The sequence below is a fragment of the Ptychodera flava genome, chromosome 5, assembly GCF_041260155.1.
Source record: "Ptychodera flava strain L36383 chromosome 5, AS_Pfla_20210202, whole genome shotgun sequence".
Classification (NCBI taxonomy): domain Eukaryota; kingdom Metazoa; phylum Hemichordata; class Enteropneusta; family Ptychoderidae; genus Ptychodera; species Ptychodera flava.
The window spans coordinates 9,344,419-9,361,079 of record NC_091932.1 but is presented as its reverse complement, the minus strand read 5'-3'; the positions used below and the strand labels follow the sequence as shown (position 1 = coordinate 9,361,079).

General features: G+C 37.4%; 1 protein-coding gene across 1 annotated transcript; it reads right to left on the bottom strand.

The window, feature by feature from the left end:
* Positions 1-939: 939 nt before the first annotated feature.
* Positions 940-14,576, bottom strand: LOC139132951 (uncharacterized). The gene is made up of 8 exons (XM_070699291.1): positions 14,419-14,576; positions 13,955-14,098; positions 11,460-11,645; positions 10,413-10,746; positions 9,442-9,774; positions 8,701-9,057; positions 3,792-3,888; positions 940-3,484 (listed from the first exon to the last, which is right to left on the bottom strand). Exons 4-8 carry the CDS (start codon positions 10,744-10,746, stop codon positions 2,779-2,781), a joined length of 1,827 nt encoding a protein of 608 aa, XP_070555392.1. The 5' UTR covers positions 11,460-11,645; positions 13,955-14,098; positions 14,419-14,576; the 3' UTR covers positions 940-2,778.
* Between the last annotated feature and the right edge of the window lie 2,085 nt (positions 14,577-16,661).

Genomic DNA, 16,661 nt, shown 5'->3' with positions numbered 1-16,661 from the left:
GAAAGTGATTACCATGCAGAAAATGAGAAAAAAAAACTGTCAACAGAAACCACTTACAGTCTCAGAATATTAATGTTGTTGCTGATGATGATTATGACTTTTGTTGTTGTTGTTGTTGTTGTTGTTGTTATTGTTGATGTTGTTCTTGTTGTTGTTGTTGTTGATGTTGTTGATGATGGCCATGGCAACTTAAGCTAGGGGCGTAATGTTTAGGCTTTCCTCGTTTTACTTTGACTCCATGTTCTGGTCTGTCTACTAATGTCCTGACACATTTATACAACTCCCTGAAAACATCGTGCTGTGATCTAAGTGATTTTGTATGGCCATAGTCGGTATTCAATGTCTTAACGCTAATTTAGAAACGATCTTCATATGCATCACTTCAACTGAATAAAGTTGCTCAAACTAGAAATGAATCATTGAATTCTACTAATTAAGAGGATCGATCCCATAACCTGAGCGCACTGAGCAATACAATCGACCAAGACATAGCATCTTTCAATCTTTCCATATGGGAAAAAATGTCCTTGAAATAAAGGAATGAAATGATTGCTTGATGAAGGGTTAGAGATCTAAAATACAACGTTTACATTACGGAGATTGGTTGATGATTGGCAGATGGTTCTAGTTAAAATAAAAACAATGCAAACACATCGGGTCGGCTTCCAACCGAGCTAGTTTATGTCGAGTCTGAGGGGCGGGTTTACAGCCGACACAAATTTTAGATCTGGCCGATTTTGTGTGAGAACGCTTTTGGTTGGCAAAGGACACAGTTGACGCCAAATAGATTGTGGCAATAAATTGTAACCGCTTTGAATCAAAGAGGTCTGCATTATAATTGAAAATCAATCATACATAACATCATGTAGGTGGAAATCATTTCGACCTTCTTAATGTTTCCAATGTACCTTCAGGTACGATAACACAGGTATATGTGGTTTTTATTTTATTAAAATTTTCTCGCCTCTAGATATAATATTCTATAAGTGATATTTTAAATGAATCTCAATACAATCATGTTCTGCTATTAGAGGCAATGTACCCGAAACTACTTAAAATGAATTGCTATCACAGCATTTCGAAGACCGTCCCTAAGCTTGTAGGGTACCATGACACTTTAAGGTTGTCAACGGTGTTGTTTCCTCGAAAAACTCCGATACACTCAATCAGTACAACATCCATGGCACTCATGTATGGCAAATTTGGAAAGACTGAAGCTTGATTCCCATGACAAAATTTGTGGTCTAATTCTTACATTTTTGTAAAGTAAAAGTCTGTATAAAAATACTGAGTCGCTTTCTTCTGTACATTCATCATTGCAAAAGTTAGCATAATAGTGCAAAAGCTAACCACATCAAATAAATTCATAACTTCTTTAAAACATTTTTGACAAAATACAATTACGCGGTGATAAAAATACATGCAAAATTCAAAACAATGTATTCGGAGGTTCTGTTTTCATTTGCATGAAATTAAATGTAAATGTATCTTGATGTTTAGTAGATAAAAATTGTCGACTACAATTCTCAATAATTAATTGGAAACGATTAATATTGCAGAGCAATTCAGCTGTTAGAATTTTGTAAAGGATGTGAAGTTAACAATACTGTCATCATTGGAAATCTTAAATCACTGTTTAATGAAAATAAAACTAATATTTCAAATGATACTTAAACTTTGTTATATAAAAATACATCATCTCTTTTAAAACTGTTTAGAATTCAGTGTAAAATTTATGCCGATTTAAATTTAAATTAATGAAAAACCACCTTCGAAATAATATTATTTATCGACTCACGGACAGTTCTGCACCTCATGAGTAATTTGTTAAGAAACAGTAAAATGTATCTAGTTTACAAGCGGATCATTTTAACACCGAACTATACAAAGTATGAGTGGGTTGTAATGGAAAATCGTCTGGCTCGTATACAAACAAATACCTCAAAATCTATAGAACAGTTCTTATCTGTGTGGCTATAGTCACTGTATAAATTGTACATTATCAAAAGAACCGGTAACATTTTATTTATTTGATGTGTCTGAATATCACAAAATATTTAACTCTGCATATTTACTCGTAAATAAGAATTCACATTGCAGGAAGACGATTAAATTAAATGTTTGTTAATCGAACCACAGACTAACATACCAATATTATCACGAATGGACAAGAGATTTTAAAAGACAGACAAGCAATATTTTAATTCATCTCAAATGTCGAATAATTTTAAGATGTAAGTTGCCATCAAGGTAGTACAAACATCGAAAGTGAAAGACTTAAAATTTCGTTACAACTATCCTCAAGAAAGCCGTTAATCTTCTCTTTAAAATTAAGAATAAAAATCAGGGAATACCGTCCAACTTTTGAAACCAGAGAAACAAATTACCAAATATTTAACAGCCTTAAAAATTGAAAAAGGAGGCTGTTCACGTGACTACACTAAATGGTACGTTTTCTCACATAGAACAGTGAGATAAGAACTTCCATTAACCAACGTGTTTCAAAGAGAGAACATACAAGCATTAGTCCAGAATTAAATTATTGAGATTAGGAAAATCTGTCACCCGAGATGTGTACATGTTCTAATATACCTTCGTTTTACATTTTACAGTATTTACTCGGGGGAACCTTAAATATATCAGTGAACATCGAGATATTTTGTGAACCATTTATAAAGAGCTTAACCTAAACCTTATCATTTTATTGTAAGCAATCTTACGTATTATACAAATGTCAATTTCACTCATGTAATCATGCTGCTTTCATAACTCCAATCTTTACACCATATTACTTGCAGACTCATATACAATATTATCGACAAAACCTTCACGTTGTGATGGTTCCTTGTCTGACATAGATTCGTACAATACATTATCGACGTATCCTGTCTCATTGGTTCTTCCTTTCTTTTTTGATTTATCAACTTGTGCATACATTTGTCCAACATCTTCACTGTCTTCCAATCGTAACTGGCTCCTCTCAGGTACAGCCGGGACGTCTTCACTCTCTCTATCATCGACTGGGGCATCTTCTGTCGTCTGCATATCTTCATTAGTGTTTTGTCGATCCGTCAGCCCGTGCTGGGATTCCATTTCACTTTTCCACTCATATGTACTATTTATATTACTTCTTTTCTTGTGCATGTCTACCGGAGCATAGGAGTCATCAAGCTGAGAAGGCGTCTTGTCAATCGACTGTGGGTGCACGGGTTCCTTGTCATTGACTGGACCAAGTAACTCATAATCTGCTGTGAGACCCCCAGTCAGTGTCTCGTCTATTCTGTGACGGTCATCTTCGCCGATTGACTCGCGATTTGGCGCAACGGATTCTGGTCTGTAAGATTCGTTTATAAATGCCGTATGTGCGCCCGATTCGCGCACGGCAGGTGTTACGTCTGGATTAACGCTTTCAGCGGAATCACTTTTTCGAACTAAGTCCGGTATAGGTTTGAGCATGTTTTCGTCAGATTCCTGTGTCTTCGTTCTGGAATCAGTTAAAAAGTACGATTTAAGCAATTCATATCATGTCAGATATTATTCATGAATGATTCTAGATTAAAGTGTGAATATCACACCACACGACGTTATTAGCAGTGTTGTGTTTCCAAATTCTGAGCAGTGTTAGCATGAAACAGTAATTTTTGTGATCTATAATTATTGTAAATTGTGCTTTTTATTGCTAATATGCTTTCTCAACGATACAGATATTCAATTTTTTTTCATTATGATCAATAATAACTGACATCAACATTGATAATAGGCTTAAGTCGATGATTTAAATTTAATCTCACCTTTGCTTCCCCCGCATTAATACCACGATAACCACAATCAGAACGAGTGCCAGAAAAATGAACATCCCGCCACCGATACCAATGTACATGTACATATCTGAAACGATGCAATATGACCGTATCATGATGAGGTCTGCTAGTGTAGAATCCAGGTGGCTGGACAAAAACTCTGTTCACACATGCAATGATAGTAGTATTTATATCATGTAACATAGCGTAATGGTTACATCGGTGACACGACTGAAGTTAAAAAGACACACGATTTATGTCCTAGACACATTTATCGGTCACAGACATTATTGTTTGCAGTCCTATAAGGTCGGCTTACAGATCACTGATTGGCTGGACCCTTTCTCTTGGGTCTCATTGCCATGTAATGTTGATCTCGTCGCATTGTGATTGGTTGCCTTGTGTCCTTGTGTTAGCCTCGTTCTGTAGTGTTCGCTGGCTCGTAATGTAGTGTCCCCTGCTTCCTGGATACCGTCGTGGAAACAACTGGTACGTGGTTCGATCATTACGTACAAAGACAAAGACAGAAGGCAGAATTCGCCTTAGAAACATTAATGGTTCAAAACACGCATGTCAATTTTGCTCAGAATACTAAGGCAATATACAACACCAAGCGATGGCATACCACAAGATTTTGAGCGATAGCGAGTGCATATATAGAGTGAACTGTCAAAATCAAGTGGTATGTCGTCGCTGGGTATGGTTTATTGATATTATATCATAACAGTACATTGAAATTCTGTCTGGTAATGTCAAAATAGGATGTAATGTTGCCGAGAACTCGCGCACGTAACAGCTGCAGCTATGGTATATCGCGAATATACCACGGTCATTTTCACGTCTTGGCCAATCATATTGCTGTATTTGCGCCATTGGCTGATATAGTGATATGATATAATTGCTAGTAACGACTCAGTTTTTGAGTGATATTTTGAGGACGCTGGTATAAATCAAAGACTGTACTATAATTTTTAATTTGTTCCGAACACAAACATTCCGAACAATATCTAACATGTAGAGTTTGTGAACCATGTAACACTTATGCTGCGAAAACGAGCCCTGCCACTCCTTGACATATCCACTCCAATGACCAGCTACCCGAGTGGCAAAGGCTACGGATTCGCAGCAAGTAACACTTATGCAATATGACGGACTGTTTTCAATTTTAGAGCATGCTGACAGAGCCCTGCATTTATACCAGTTCGCGCTTGCAAATCAAATTGTTTCAGCTACGAAAACCTTGTTATTCTTGAAGCCTGCCGCACACGAGAGAAATTAGCTGAGCAAAATTTCATCTGAGGCTGTTTCCTCACGTCTTTTCACAGTCTATTCCGCTCTGTGTCTATGCGCCCCTGAGACGTGTGTACATATGCCTGAGAAGAACCTTCTTCTTAGGCATATGTACACACGTCTATGGGGGACATAGACGCAGAACGAGGTGAATGTGGTCTTTTTCACTAAAGTGCGCGTGTGAAGATCACGTGACAGTGCTGACTGCCCTTAGCCTGACCTGAAGCATTGAAAATGCAGTCGCTCTACCATTAGAAAGATAGGCCAGTCACAAACGTTGCGATTACGCTCTAGCTGTCTGGTAATGATTGGCTAGGCTCGCAGATGCGTTACAGTAATGAGCACATGGCCGAACGAGACAAGGACACCCGAAAGTGAGGCAAGGACAAGAACATATGGCGGCCAATGAATGAGTTGCATTCGGAGCAGTAAATATTAATGAGACTTGAGGACATAAAGGCAGCCAATGAATGAACGCAAATGGGACATAGGGACATAAGACCTACCAATCAACGTGAGCGACGCTGGGCTTAGGACACCAATTTATGTCCTAAAATGATATACGTCTATTAGACGTATAACATTTAGGACATAGATTTGTTCATAGATTTCACGTTGATTGGTAGATCTTATGTCCTTATGTCCCATTTGCGTTCATTCATTGGCTGCCTTTATGTCCTCAAGTCTCATTAATATTTACTGTTCCGAATGCAACTCATTCATTGGCCTCCATATGTTCTCGTTCCTGCCTCACTTTCGAGTGTTACTTGTCTCGTTCTGCCATGTGCTCATTACTGTAACGCATCTGCGAACATAGCCATTCATTACCAGACAGCTAGAGCGTAGTCGCAAGGTTTGTGAAGACAAATTTGTCTTCACAAACATTGCGACTACGCTCTACCTGCCTGGTAATGATTGCCTAGGCTCGCAGATGCGTTACAGGTTACAGTAATGAGCACATGGCAGAGCGAGACAAGTAACACTCGAAAGTGAGGCAGGGACAAGAACATAAGGCAGCCAATGAATGAACTTGTTTCGGAACAGTAAATATTAATGAGACTTGAGGACATAAAGGCAGCCAATGAATGAACGCAAATGGGACATAGGGACATAAGACCTACCAATCAACGTGAGCGACGCTGGGGCTTAGGACACAAATTTATGTCCTAAATTATATACGTCTATTGAGACATAAGAGAAAGGGTCCAGCCAATGAGTGGGCTGTAAGCAGACCTTACAGGACCACATACACCAATCACTGTGACAGGTACACATGTCCCGGACCTTATTACTTATGAAACAGGGCTAATTGAACGGTACGGGTGCATCAAAGTCTTTCAAGTGATGAAATATAGTATCCATTTTTTACTAGAAGTGAGAATATTCCCATGTTAATCACTAACATCTAGTTGAGTATCACTGTGACTAACCTGCCCAACTAACCTTTCCACAAGTCTAGAATGGAATCTTGAAGGGAATTAAATTTCCCCTATATCACCTATGATAGATGAGATCAGTTAAAGGATACGGAGCGGATTCGATTCCCCGTTAGTTTTTGTATTCATTTAAAAAAGTTCTAAACATTATTTTAAATCGATGTGCATTCTGCACGCATGTCGTTATAATCTCTTTAAAAGACAAAAAGAAAGGCAGCAATATTTCTTCTCATCAGTTGACTGAAAAAGACTGATAAAGTTACGAGTAATTTGCGTTAATGTTAACGGATGATGATTGAGGTAGTCATAAAGCTTGAGAGTTCACAGTTTACCAAGTGTATTTCCATTTGTATTAAAACAAATACCAACTTACGCTGCAGGCTGTCAACTTTATGATTATTTTAGATAATTATGGAGATTGACAGCCTGTCATACAATAAATTGACCATAAATGTATTATATCTCTCAAGTTTCCATATATTTTTGCTTGCCTTCGAGTTTCTAATAATTTCATCAATTCATGCCATTGACTTTAACATTGAATGCTCTGTATAACAAGTCGGCGGCTGAACTAGCGACATTGGCTTTCTGAAATTCACTTAACTTTCCCCATGGTTAAACGACGAATATTAAGTCAAATAGCACGACAAGTGTCCAGAATGTGGAAATTGGCCAACCAAAATGCTTTATTCTTGGATTTGCGATTTATCCATTTATAAAGTCATTGGTTTACCGTCATGAGATCTAGGGCTTTTCTTTACATGTCCGAAGAATATTGCAAGGTTCTGTTCTCAAGACATCTGGTATGTTTAACTTTTGAAAATTTGAGCACAAGGCAAAAACAAGCTTTGGCATCGTGTTAAGTTGCTATATTCCTTCCATTGGATGTTCTATTGCATATAAGAGCCAAGTCAACAGTGACTGTGTCAAGAAGTCGTGAAAATGTTAACCTGACAAGCGTACCGTTATGATAAGAAACAAAAGATCTTATCCAAATATAAATATCAAGCTCGGCAATGTTTAGTCGGATAAATCCAAGTCTGACTAGTACTGTAACATAAAATGACTGGGTCTGCAGCCTTGACTGAACAGTTCGGTAGGAATTGTATTCATTCGGACGGTTCCTAGACACGTCGCACCAAAACCACTTCGCACCATACCATCTCATCCCATACCGTTTCGAACCAAAACCACTTCGCACCAAAACAACCTCGTACCAAAAAAGTCACGTCGCCCCAAACCATGTCGCCCCAAACAATGCCACTTTGCCCCAAACTTATCGCCAACCGTAAGCTGAAAATATAACCAATCACTGCCATCGATGTTTTTCATTACCTTTCTATCATCCCGGGACTGAAATCTTGAAATTGTACTCATTTCGAGAAAATATCGTGCAATTCCGCGCACGGCATGCGCACCTGAGATGTAGCAGCATTGAGTAGTTTGCGTTTCTTTTTCTTATTCTACCGTTTCATGCAACAATAAATGTTTTGTGGTAGCCAAAATGTCCTCACACATTAATGCTTCGAAGTTGCTGGTAAAACAACTTCATGATACGTCGTGACATCGTTGTTTTAGGACGAGTTGACGGTACTATACTTTAGGCGAAGTGGTACGGGATTGTACTTGGGGCGAAGTTGCGTTGGACGAAGCAGTACTTGGAACGAGGTGATTTTGGTGCGAAATGGTTTTGGGACGAAGTAGTGTGGGGCGAAGTGGTTTTGGTGCGAAGTGTCTTGACCCCATTCGGACGACCATATTCCGTACAATACGTATCTTGCGTAAAGTGAAGACCATTTTTGTTGTGATCACGCACACAACAGAATTGTACGAGCTTATCTTTTGCTGGTGTTTACTCTGTCACTTTTTCCTGAAACAGGTTTTGCTACTTGTATTTGTGCTCATTAATTGAGAAAAATACCTTACGTTAAGTATTTTCGACAAATCAGAAAAACAAGTTATACATTGCTTGTGTGAAGTACAGATTAACAATTGTCTCCTGCACTTTTCAACATGTTCAACATTTATTTCCATTTAAACGTTCTCGGATGATTATCATGTTCTTACAGATTCATGGCAACAAACTAACATCATTCACATTTCAAAAACAAACAAACCGTGTATTCAAACTGAAACTGAATATTCAATTAGATCTAAAGCATTCTCGAGCTCACCTTCGTTAGACCCGATGCCTTCAGATGACGCGCTTGCCGATGTGAAGTGCTTTGACACGTCAGTTGACCTTGACTTTGTGATGATGCGGTCTTCCGTTTCCTGAGAAGTCGCTGACTTTGTCGGTGTTGAAGTCACAGTCATCTGTCTTGATGTATTTTTGATTTTAGTTGACTGTTCAATTGATATTAATATTACTGTGTGTAACTGTACAGTAGATGTATCCACAGTCGATGAGACAGTTGCGGGTGGTTGTTGACTAGGACCTTTAGACACAGTTGTTTTTTTCGTTGTGTCTGAAGTCATTTGTGTTGATTGTTGAGTAGATGAGCTAATAGTTGTCTCTGCTTTTATGAACTCTGTAAGTTAAAAGGTGAAGCAATAATGAATCCCTTTTGCTAGATGTAGATTTGAGCCCGAAAACGGATATGTGGCTTTCATGGGTATTGTAAAATTATGGACTTATACGTTGTGCATGAAAACTGTTTAAGTTTCGACTCTAGGAGCTTGTTAACTCGTTTAAGGTGATATATTGATGGCGCTTTTAAGATGACGCTGTTATAATCTTCGGAGTGAATCGGTAGTGGCAATGTAAATGGTTTCCGGTGACAACCTCCTAGAAATAAAAGCATTTTTTTAATCAGCAAGAAGCCCCCAAAATGTAATCTAAACAAAGGGCAATTTCCGCCGACTGCCGCCACTCTCAAAAGGTATTTGAATGGGAAGATAAACCGTATTCTTACCTTCAAACTGCACTATAAATCCCAGATCATTGCCAACAATGTCGGTGATCATCTCAATACGAAGAGTATTTGATGAACTGTATAATGGCTGTGGTGGTGAATAACCAGTAAAAGTACTGATAGTAGAGCTATGGTCTTCTATCCCATCCTTCACAATCACCATGTCACTGTCTTGCAATCTCAGCATAAGAGTGGTTAGCTTTACTATGTGTCCAGGATCCAATGTTATTGTCCAATTACACGATTGTTCGTTGATATAGTTACCGGGGAAATTTGGTGAATATATGTATCCACTGGAATCAGTGTAGTCACCACCACAGGCACCGAAAGATGCTGGGAAAGACAGATGGTAAATGTTACATTTATCATATCCGCTTATAATCTTTTCAAGAAGCCGTCATTCATTAAATATATCTTTTCCAGTAGGTGAAATAATAGTATCTGAAACCACTCTTTTACTATACATCATATTCACTCTAACGGCTGAACGTCATATGTTAATACAGAGATGAACATGTCTTGATGGACCAGAAGTATATTTAATATGCTCCCAAGCGAAGGACAAATAAGTGAATGACTTTCTGCTCCCAGAAACACTGCAACATCACTGCGTAGACATTTCTGAGATTCATATCCTTTGCTATACCAAGAATGAATTACACACGTCATGATAGAGAAAAGCAAACCAATTACGACAGTCTCTTCGTAAAATCAGATAAGCACAGTAAGAACGCTAAATACATGTACTTGATTGACAAGCCATCATAGTATTTGAATAAATGATGAGCTGCAATGAATTTGTGTTCTCCTATTCTTTGTCTGTATCAAGGATTTTTTTTTTAATTCAAGTAATAACTACCACAGTGCACAAGAACGCAAAACGGCATACAAGACAAACGTTACTGTTCACAACATTCTTGGAATCGAAGTCTCATCTAACGTACGCGTAAACAATAAGTTTATAGACGTACTGTCGTAAACATCGAATTGCCAATCCCCTCCACAGCCTTGTACGTAAGGCTGCGTTCCTGTATCACCTGAACACTTATGTGTGTTGTATCGCACGGCATTTGTGTCATTCAGTATTAGTAATCCTGGAATAGCCTCTCCATAATGCCCGTAATCAACAGAGTCATCACCACAGAAACATTGATCGGTACTTTCTAGGACGGCTATAGTCTTTCCTCGATCCCGACATGCTCCGATGCATCCTTGTATTGTTACAACATTTGAGGTATTGGCCATGATGTAGTTACCGAAATATTCTGTCATAACTCTCCTTGTATCGACCAAGAAATCCAACATCTGAAAAGAAATTGAGAACTAGTTGCTGATTTCATGAACAACAAGCTCTATTTAGCTTGATAGGATATAAAACACGCAGAGTATTTAAAAACGCACAGGACAGACGAAACGCAAATTTTTTGTTTAATTATCGTGCGCAAAATCACATCAACGTTAAAACTTTTCATGTTTACATTAGGGAAACGGTGCATGGACGTGATACTGAATTATTATCGTGTTTTATAGTAGTTCAAACTGGGATTACGTCGTTGGACTGTTACACTTAAAACTTTGTTCACATGAAAGGGAGGGAGGTTTGAAGTGACTTAATCTCAGTCATGCCCGCCCCTAGGTAATGATATATCTCTTATGAATTGAAAATTATGCTAGGTAACCTGTACGCTTTACAGAACAAAGTGTGTAATAGAATGACACATTCGATCCTATTTTCCTTTGACTTGAATCGATATGCTACCCATGAGATAGATTGGCCTCGGCAAAATATCGAGGCCTTCCGAACTGTAAAATTTTAGGCCCATGACTCTTAATTGCTGAAACAAATTGTCGGTATCTGGAGTCAGTAGTAACTGTTTGATAAAGGCATCTTCGACTATGAACTTATGGCAGCCCGTCGGGCTAAACAATGAAGTCATCACTTTTGATGTAAAATCATGTTCAGATATCTAAAAAGCTCAAAGAATAGCGCAATTATTACGGTATCCTTTTTTACTCACAGTAACACGTGATTCCTACATGGTAATTGTCATGACACTGACAATCATGTCCGTTGTTGTCCCAATCTATGGTACAATCTTCTAACGATTCTGACATGATAGGACATCTGACGTCACAAACAGAAGACTGCAGATCACTTTTACCAAATTCACTGTTAGACCATTCCCACATTACCGTGAAATACCCTGCAAGGAATATGAATAGAAATGTTAAATGTAATGCCGACTTCGATGTTTTATGTACAACAAAATACACTTATACTGAGAAAACACTGCCACCATTGGAAATGAAAGGCGACCACAAAAGCCTTCCTGTAAGTGCATTGTAGGTCATTCTTAAAATCAAATAAAAACAAATTAAATCAAACCAAAGACTTTATTGTCTATCAAATTTAAAAACATAATAAAATTTTATGTAAGCTACACATAAGTTACTTTTAACTGTAAAAAGAAACCACTACTGTTGACTGGCAATTAAGTTCCAAGACAAGAAATTGACCTCTTTAATTTAACAATTCTCTGGTGGTTAATAAGCTCAGCACCCCCGTATACATGATACATTTTCTAAAAGCCTAGATATAAGGGTAGATTTTGGTACCATGGTATCACCATTGTTTACATAACTATCACGTGACAGGTAATTTGCATAACCTTTCAAAAATCGGTTTTCCCTATGTTTTGTCTCAATACTTCAAAATATCTGACTCAAACTTGCTGAAATAAAAGCTGTCACAACGTTCTTCAAAAGTGTGTCTCAGATTTTTTATATCTTGCTTAGTTTTTTTTTGAGCACAATTTTAAAGAAATCAACTAGGGTTAAATTTACCGTTCTGGAAGTTTTTCTGGCATAAACATTGTTTGAGAAGGTTCTAAAAATTCTGAGACACATTTTGGAAGATCCTTAAGACATCTTGCACTCACACAAATTTCAACCACATATCTCAAAGCATTGAAAGCAACCATAGCGAAAACCGATTTTTGAAAGGTTATGCAAATTACCTGTCACGTGATAGGTATATAAATAATGGTGACACAATGGTAGCCAAAATGTTTTCCTATTTCTAGGCTTTCCGAAAATATATAATTTACTGGGGTTCTGAGCTTATTAACCACTAGGAAATTGTTGGATTTTAAAGAACACGATTGGAACTAATTTGGGATAATTGGATGGTGAGGTAATGTCTGTTTAATCTGCAAATGTAAGCTCATCTACTTTTTTGAGTTATACACTTGTTTTTATGTGTAATTTGTAATGTTGCGACAGCCAGCTATAGGGCACCGAACACTTTTGAGAAATTGAAAAACATAAAAATCCAATTATCCCAATTAGTTCCAATCGTGTTAAAGGTCAATTTCCTGTCTTGGAACCTTTACATAATAGTAACATTTAATAGATCTTCAAAATAGACCTAACTATAATTGAAAAAATCCTGAGTTTCAGTGTTGTATGGGAATTTTTACTCACACGAGCAACCTTGAGTCGTCGACCTGACGGTGGGCTTTGGAATTGAGAGAGTAATAGATGTGATAGAGCCTTCAAAATGTGATTGACCTGTCGTTCCAATAACAGATGGTAGATTTCAGAAGGTTGTTTCTGAAGTGAACCAATGATCCTTCCTGTCAGGCTGACAACTCATAATGATTTTTTTTTCAAATTTTATCAGAGATATCCCCCATTAGGATACGATATCGGATGTCAAGAAGTGTTCAATTAGTCAGTGAACGATGTACTGATGTTTAATTGTCCTTAATAACTGTTACTTAAAACTGTTAAACTTACGGAGAAACCAAGATTATATTTCGCCGTCTTAAAAACATAGTCTACATTATTTTCAAAATTTTGAATTTAGAACGGCTCCTCGATCTTTGAAAATACTGCCTTTCTATACTTTCCCTTCGATTATGGTAAGAGGTCTACAATTAAGTGGTGCACTTTGTTTTCTCCCTAATTATGCACACTTTCTTTATTTTTCCAAATTTAGAGTCATGGGAACTCATCTCAGACTACGATATTAAGGTATTGTCGTTAAGAAAATATTTACAGAATGAAAGTACATCTTTAAGCGAGCGACTCACCTCCTTCGGTATCATTTTTGAACTTCAAAGTTAAAATATTGTCGTAACACACAAGTTCATTTGTGTAGAGAAAGGGACGTCGACTGGAAAGTTTCTCAGAGCAGCATGAGTTCATTGGGAAAATGACCTTGCCCCAAACTGAGACAGAGGCTTGCATGCTGCGCTAGAATGTGAACGTCGTGGTCTCGTACTGATTAAGTATCTATCGCAGCAGAACGATATTTGCAATAAGTATTACGTCGGTACAAATTACACAAAAAAGAAGAAAGAGAAATATCTAATAGGTATAAACTGTAATAGTGGTTCCTGTAAATGTCAGGCGAATCCTAACAGAGGAAGAAACGTTAAAGGAGGTTGTAATGACGTATCTTTTCATCGTTTATTTACTTATAAAGATGTACAATATAAATATAATTTACCCAGTTGTTTACACACAGCCCTTGCTACTGTTAGGTCCCATCCTGCATCAGTTCCACACATATATCTCCATGAGTTCTTCCCATCTCGTCTGACCTCAACTATTCCTTCAAATGGCGTCCGACCACCAATTAAGCGGACTTCAACTGATAAAAATAAATTTATTTGAGAGTTACATCTCAGACCGATTACCATATTATAGTATTTACGACGTACAGCTTACGTTAACAATTAACCAAACAATTGACAAAAAGGAATCGATACACCGTAAAAGTCTGAAAAGCAGTTCCTGTAAAATATGGTGCGACCTAAACAAATTCGTGTAGTCAGACGTGACCAGGTAATTTCGGCGAGTTCACTTCCTGGTAGCGTCTGCGTGAAAAAAAACTTCGATTTTCTGTCATATCGACATGTTTCTGCGTAATAGCGATGAGTATTTTCGACTCAAAACAGTAAGTCTGCTTACCTTGCTGGCTTAGTGATATCAATTGAATACCTAGGCCGATCAAAAATAGCATTTTGCTGACAGAAAACCGGCCAATTTCTGTAAGATTCAACCCGGAACCCACTCTTCTGTTTGAATGCATACGCGTTCCCTTTCACAACACCTATGGGCATCGGATTTACAACAAAGGAATGGTACGCTACAATGCGTCAGAGGTCATTTGCCCGACCCGGTATTTAAATTGGACGTCGTTCAGTGAAAGCACTGCACAGCAGCGGTCACAACAATTAGACACCATAAGTCATCTCTTCTGTACTCTCGCCCTTATTATTATTATTATTATTAGACTTTATTTAAACTCGATAGACTGTTGAGCCGAAGGCTCTTCTCACACAGTGTCGAGATGCAAGAAATATACAATATGTACATTAAAAAAATATAAAAAAACAGAACAGAGAAAATAAAACATTAAGACATCAAGAAACAGACGACAAAATATAAAAAAACTCCAAAAATGGCTCAAAAATTACATTTTGCCCAAAAGATGAGACTTACATTTCGTTTTAAAAGAGTGAAGAGTAGAGCAAAATTTGACATCTGCTGGTAAACTATTCCATATTTTGACACCGCTATACGTAAAGTCCTCTTAAAAATTTGAGTTCTGTGTCTTGGAATATATAATTCATTTCTGTCTACAGATCTTGTACTACGACTGTGGACGTTCTGGACACTTCTAAAAACATTCAAATAATTAGGAGCCAAATTATTTTGGACTTTGTACATCAAGACTGATTCATTAAAAACAATCCTTTCTCTAAATGGTAACCAGTTTAAAACGTCGAATAAATTACGACTAGGAGTGCTAAAATCTGAGTCTAAAAGTACTCTGGCTACAGCTTTCTGTAGTCTTTCAACACGAAGTAAAAGTTTGTTGGAACAATGACCCATATGTTAGAACAATAGTCAAAATGGGGTAAAATAAAACAATTGTAAAATATCATCTTAGCTCTCTGAGTTAAAAAGGGACGAATACGTTTTAGATGCAGCAATTTAAAGGCTACCTTACTACAAACTGAATTTACTTGCTTTTCCCAATTTAGGGTGTCGTCAATGGTTACACCCAACAATTTTTCATGGGTTACACAATCGAGCTGATCATTGCCACACATAACATTGATGTGATTTTTCGTTCTGGCTTTTTTCTGCGTTGTACCAATGACAATAACCTTAGTTTTCTGTGAATTAACACACATGCTATTTTGATCGCACCAGCGTGTGATCAGATTCATATCTCTGCTCAGCTTGGTTTCAATTTCGTTAATTTTGGGACTGATCACCTGAGCTGCTGTGTCATCAGCATACTATACATATCAGAATTTTCAGAAGCCAGAGGGAGGTCATTTATAAAAAGTAGGAACAACAGGGGCCCTAAAATAGATCCCTGCGGTACACCTGTACTGACAGGAAGAGAATCACTCAGGGTTCCATTAAAGGACACCAACTGAGTTCTGTTTGCGAGGTATGAAGTGAAAAAGCCCATTGTCTGCTCTGAACAACCATAAAGTCTGAGTTTCTTAAGTAAAGTACCATGATGAACTAGGTCAAAGGCTTTTCTAAAATCAACGAGTAAAACACCTATTAGATTTCCACTATCGATTGCCTGGTACCATGAGTTGGTAATGTTAGTCAAAGCTGTTTGACAAGAGTGGAACGTACGAAAACCGGATTGTTTATCTGACAGTAAATTGTGCAATGAAAGAAATTGTAAAAATGACTATGTACATGTCTTTCTAACAATTTGACAAAACAGGAAGGACTGAAATAGGTCTGTAGTTTGAGATGTTATCTTTGATACCCTTTTTGAACAGAGGAGTTACTTTAGCGGACTTCCATTGACTTGGAAAAGTACTTGTTGTGATTACATAATTAAAAAGAGCTGTGAGACCGGTGTGATTTGACCTGCGCCAATTTTCAAAAATTTTGAACTGATGCCGTCTAAACCAGTGGATTTGTTACAATTTAAATTCATAAGATATTTCAAAATGTCTGAGTCTTTTAGCAATGGTATATTGAATTTTGCATCATCCGGAAGGTGTTTTGTTAAAAATTTGTCAATTTGTTGAGAAGGTCATCGTTGTTGTTTGCTTGTTTTATGTATTCTGAAGCTACATTTGTGAAAAAGTTGTTAAAAGTGTCAGCAATGTCTTTATTGTCAGAAATTTCATTACCTTCTCTGATAAGAATGTAGGATTCTGTGATTGTGA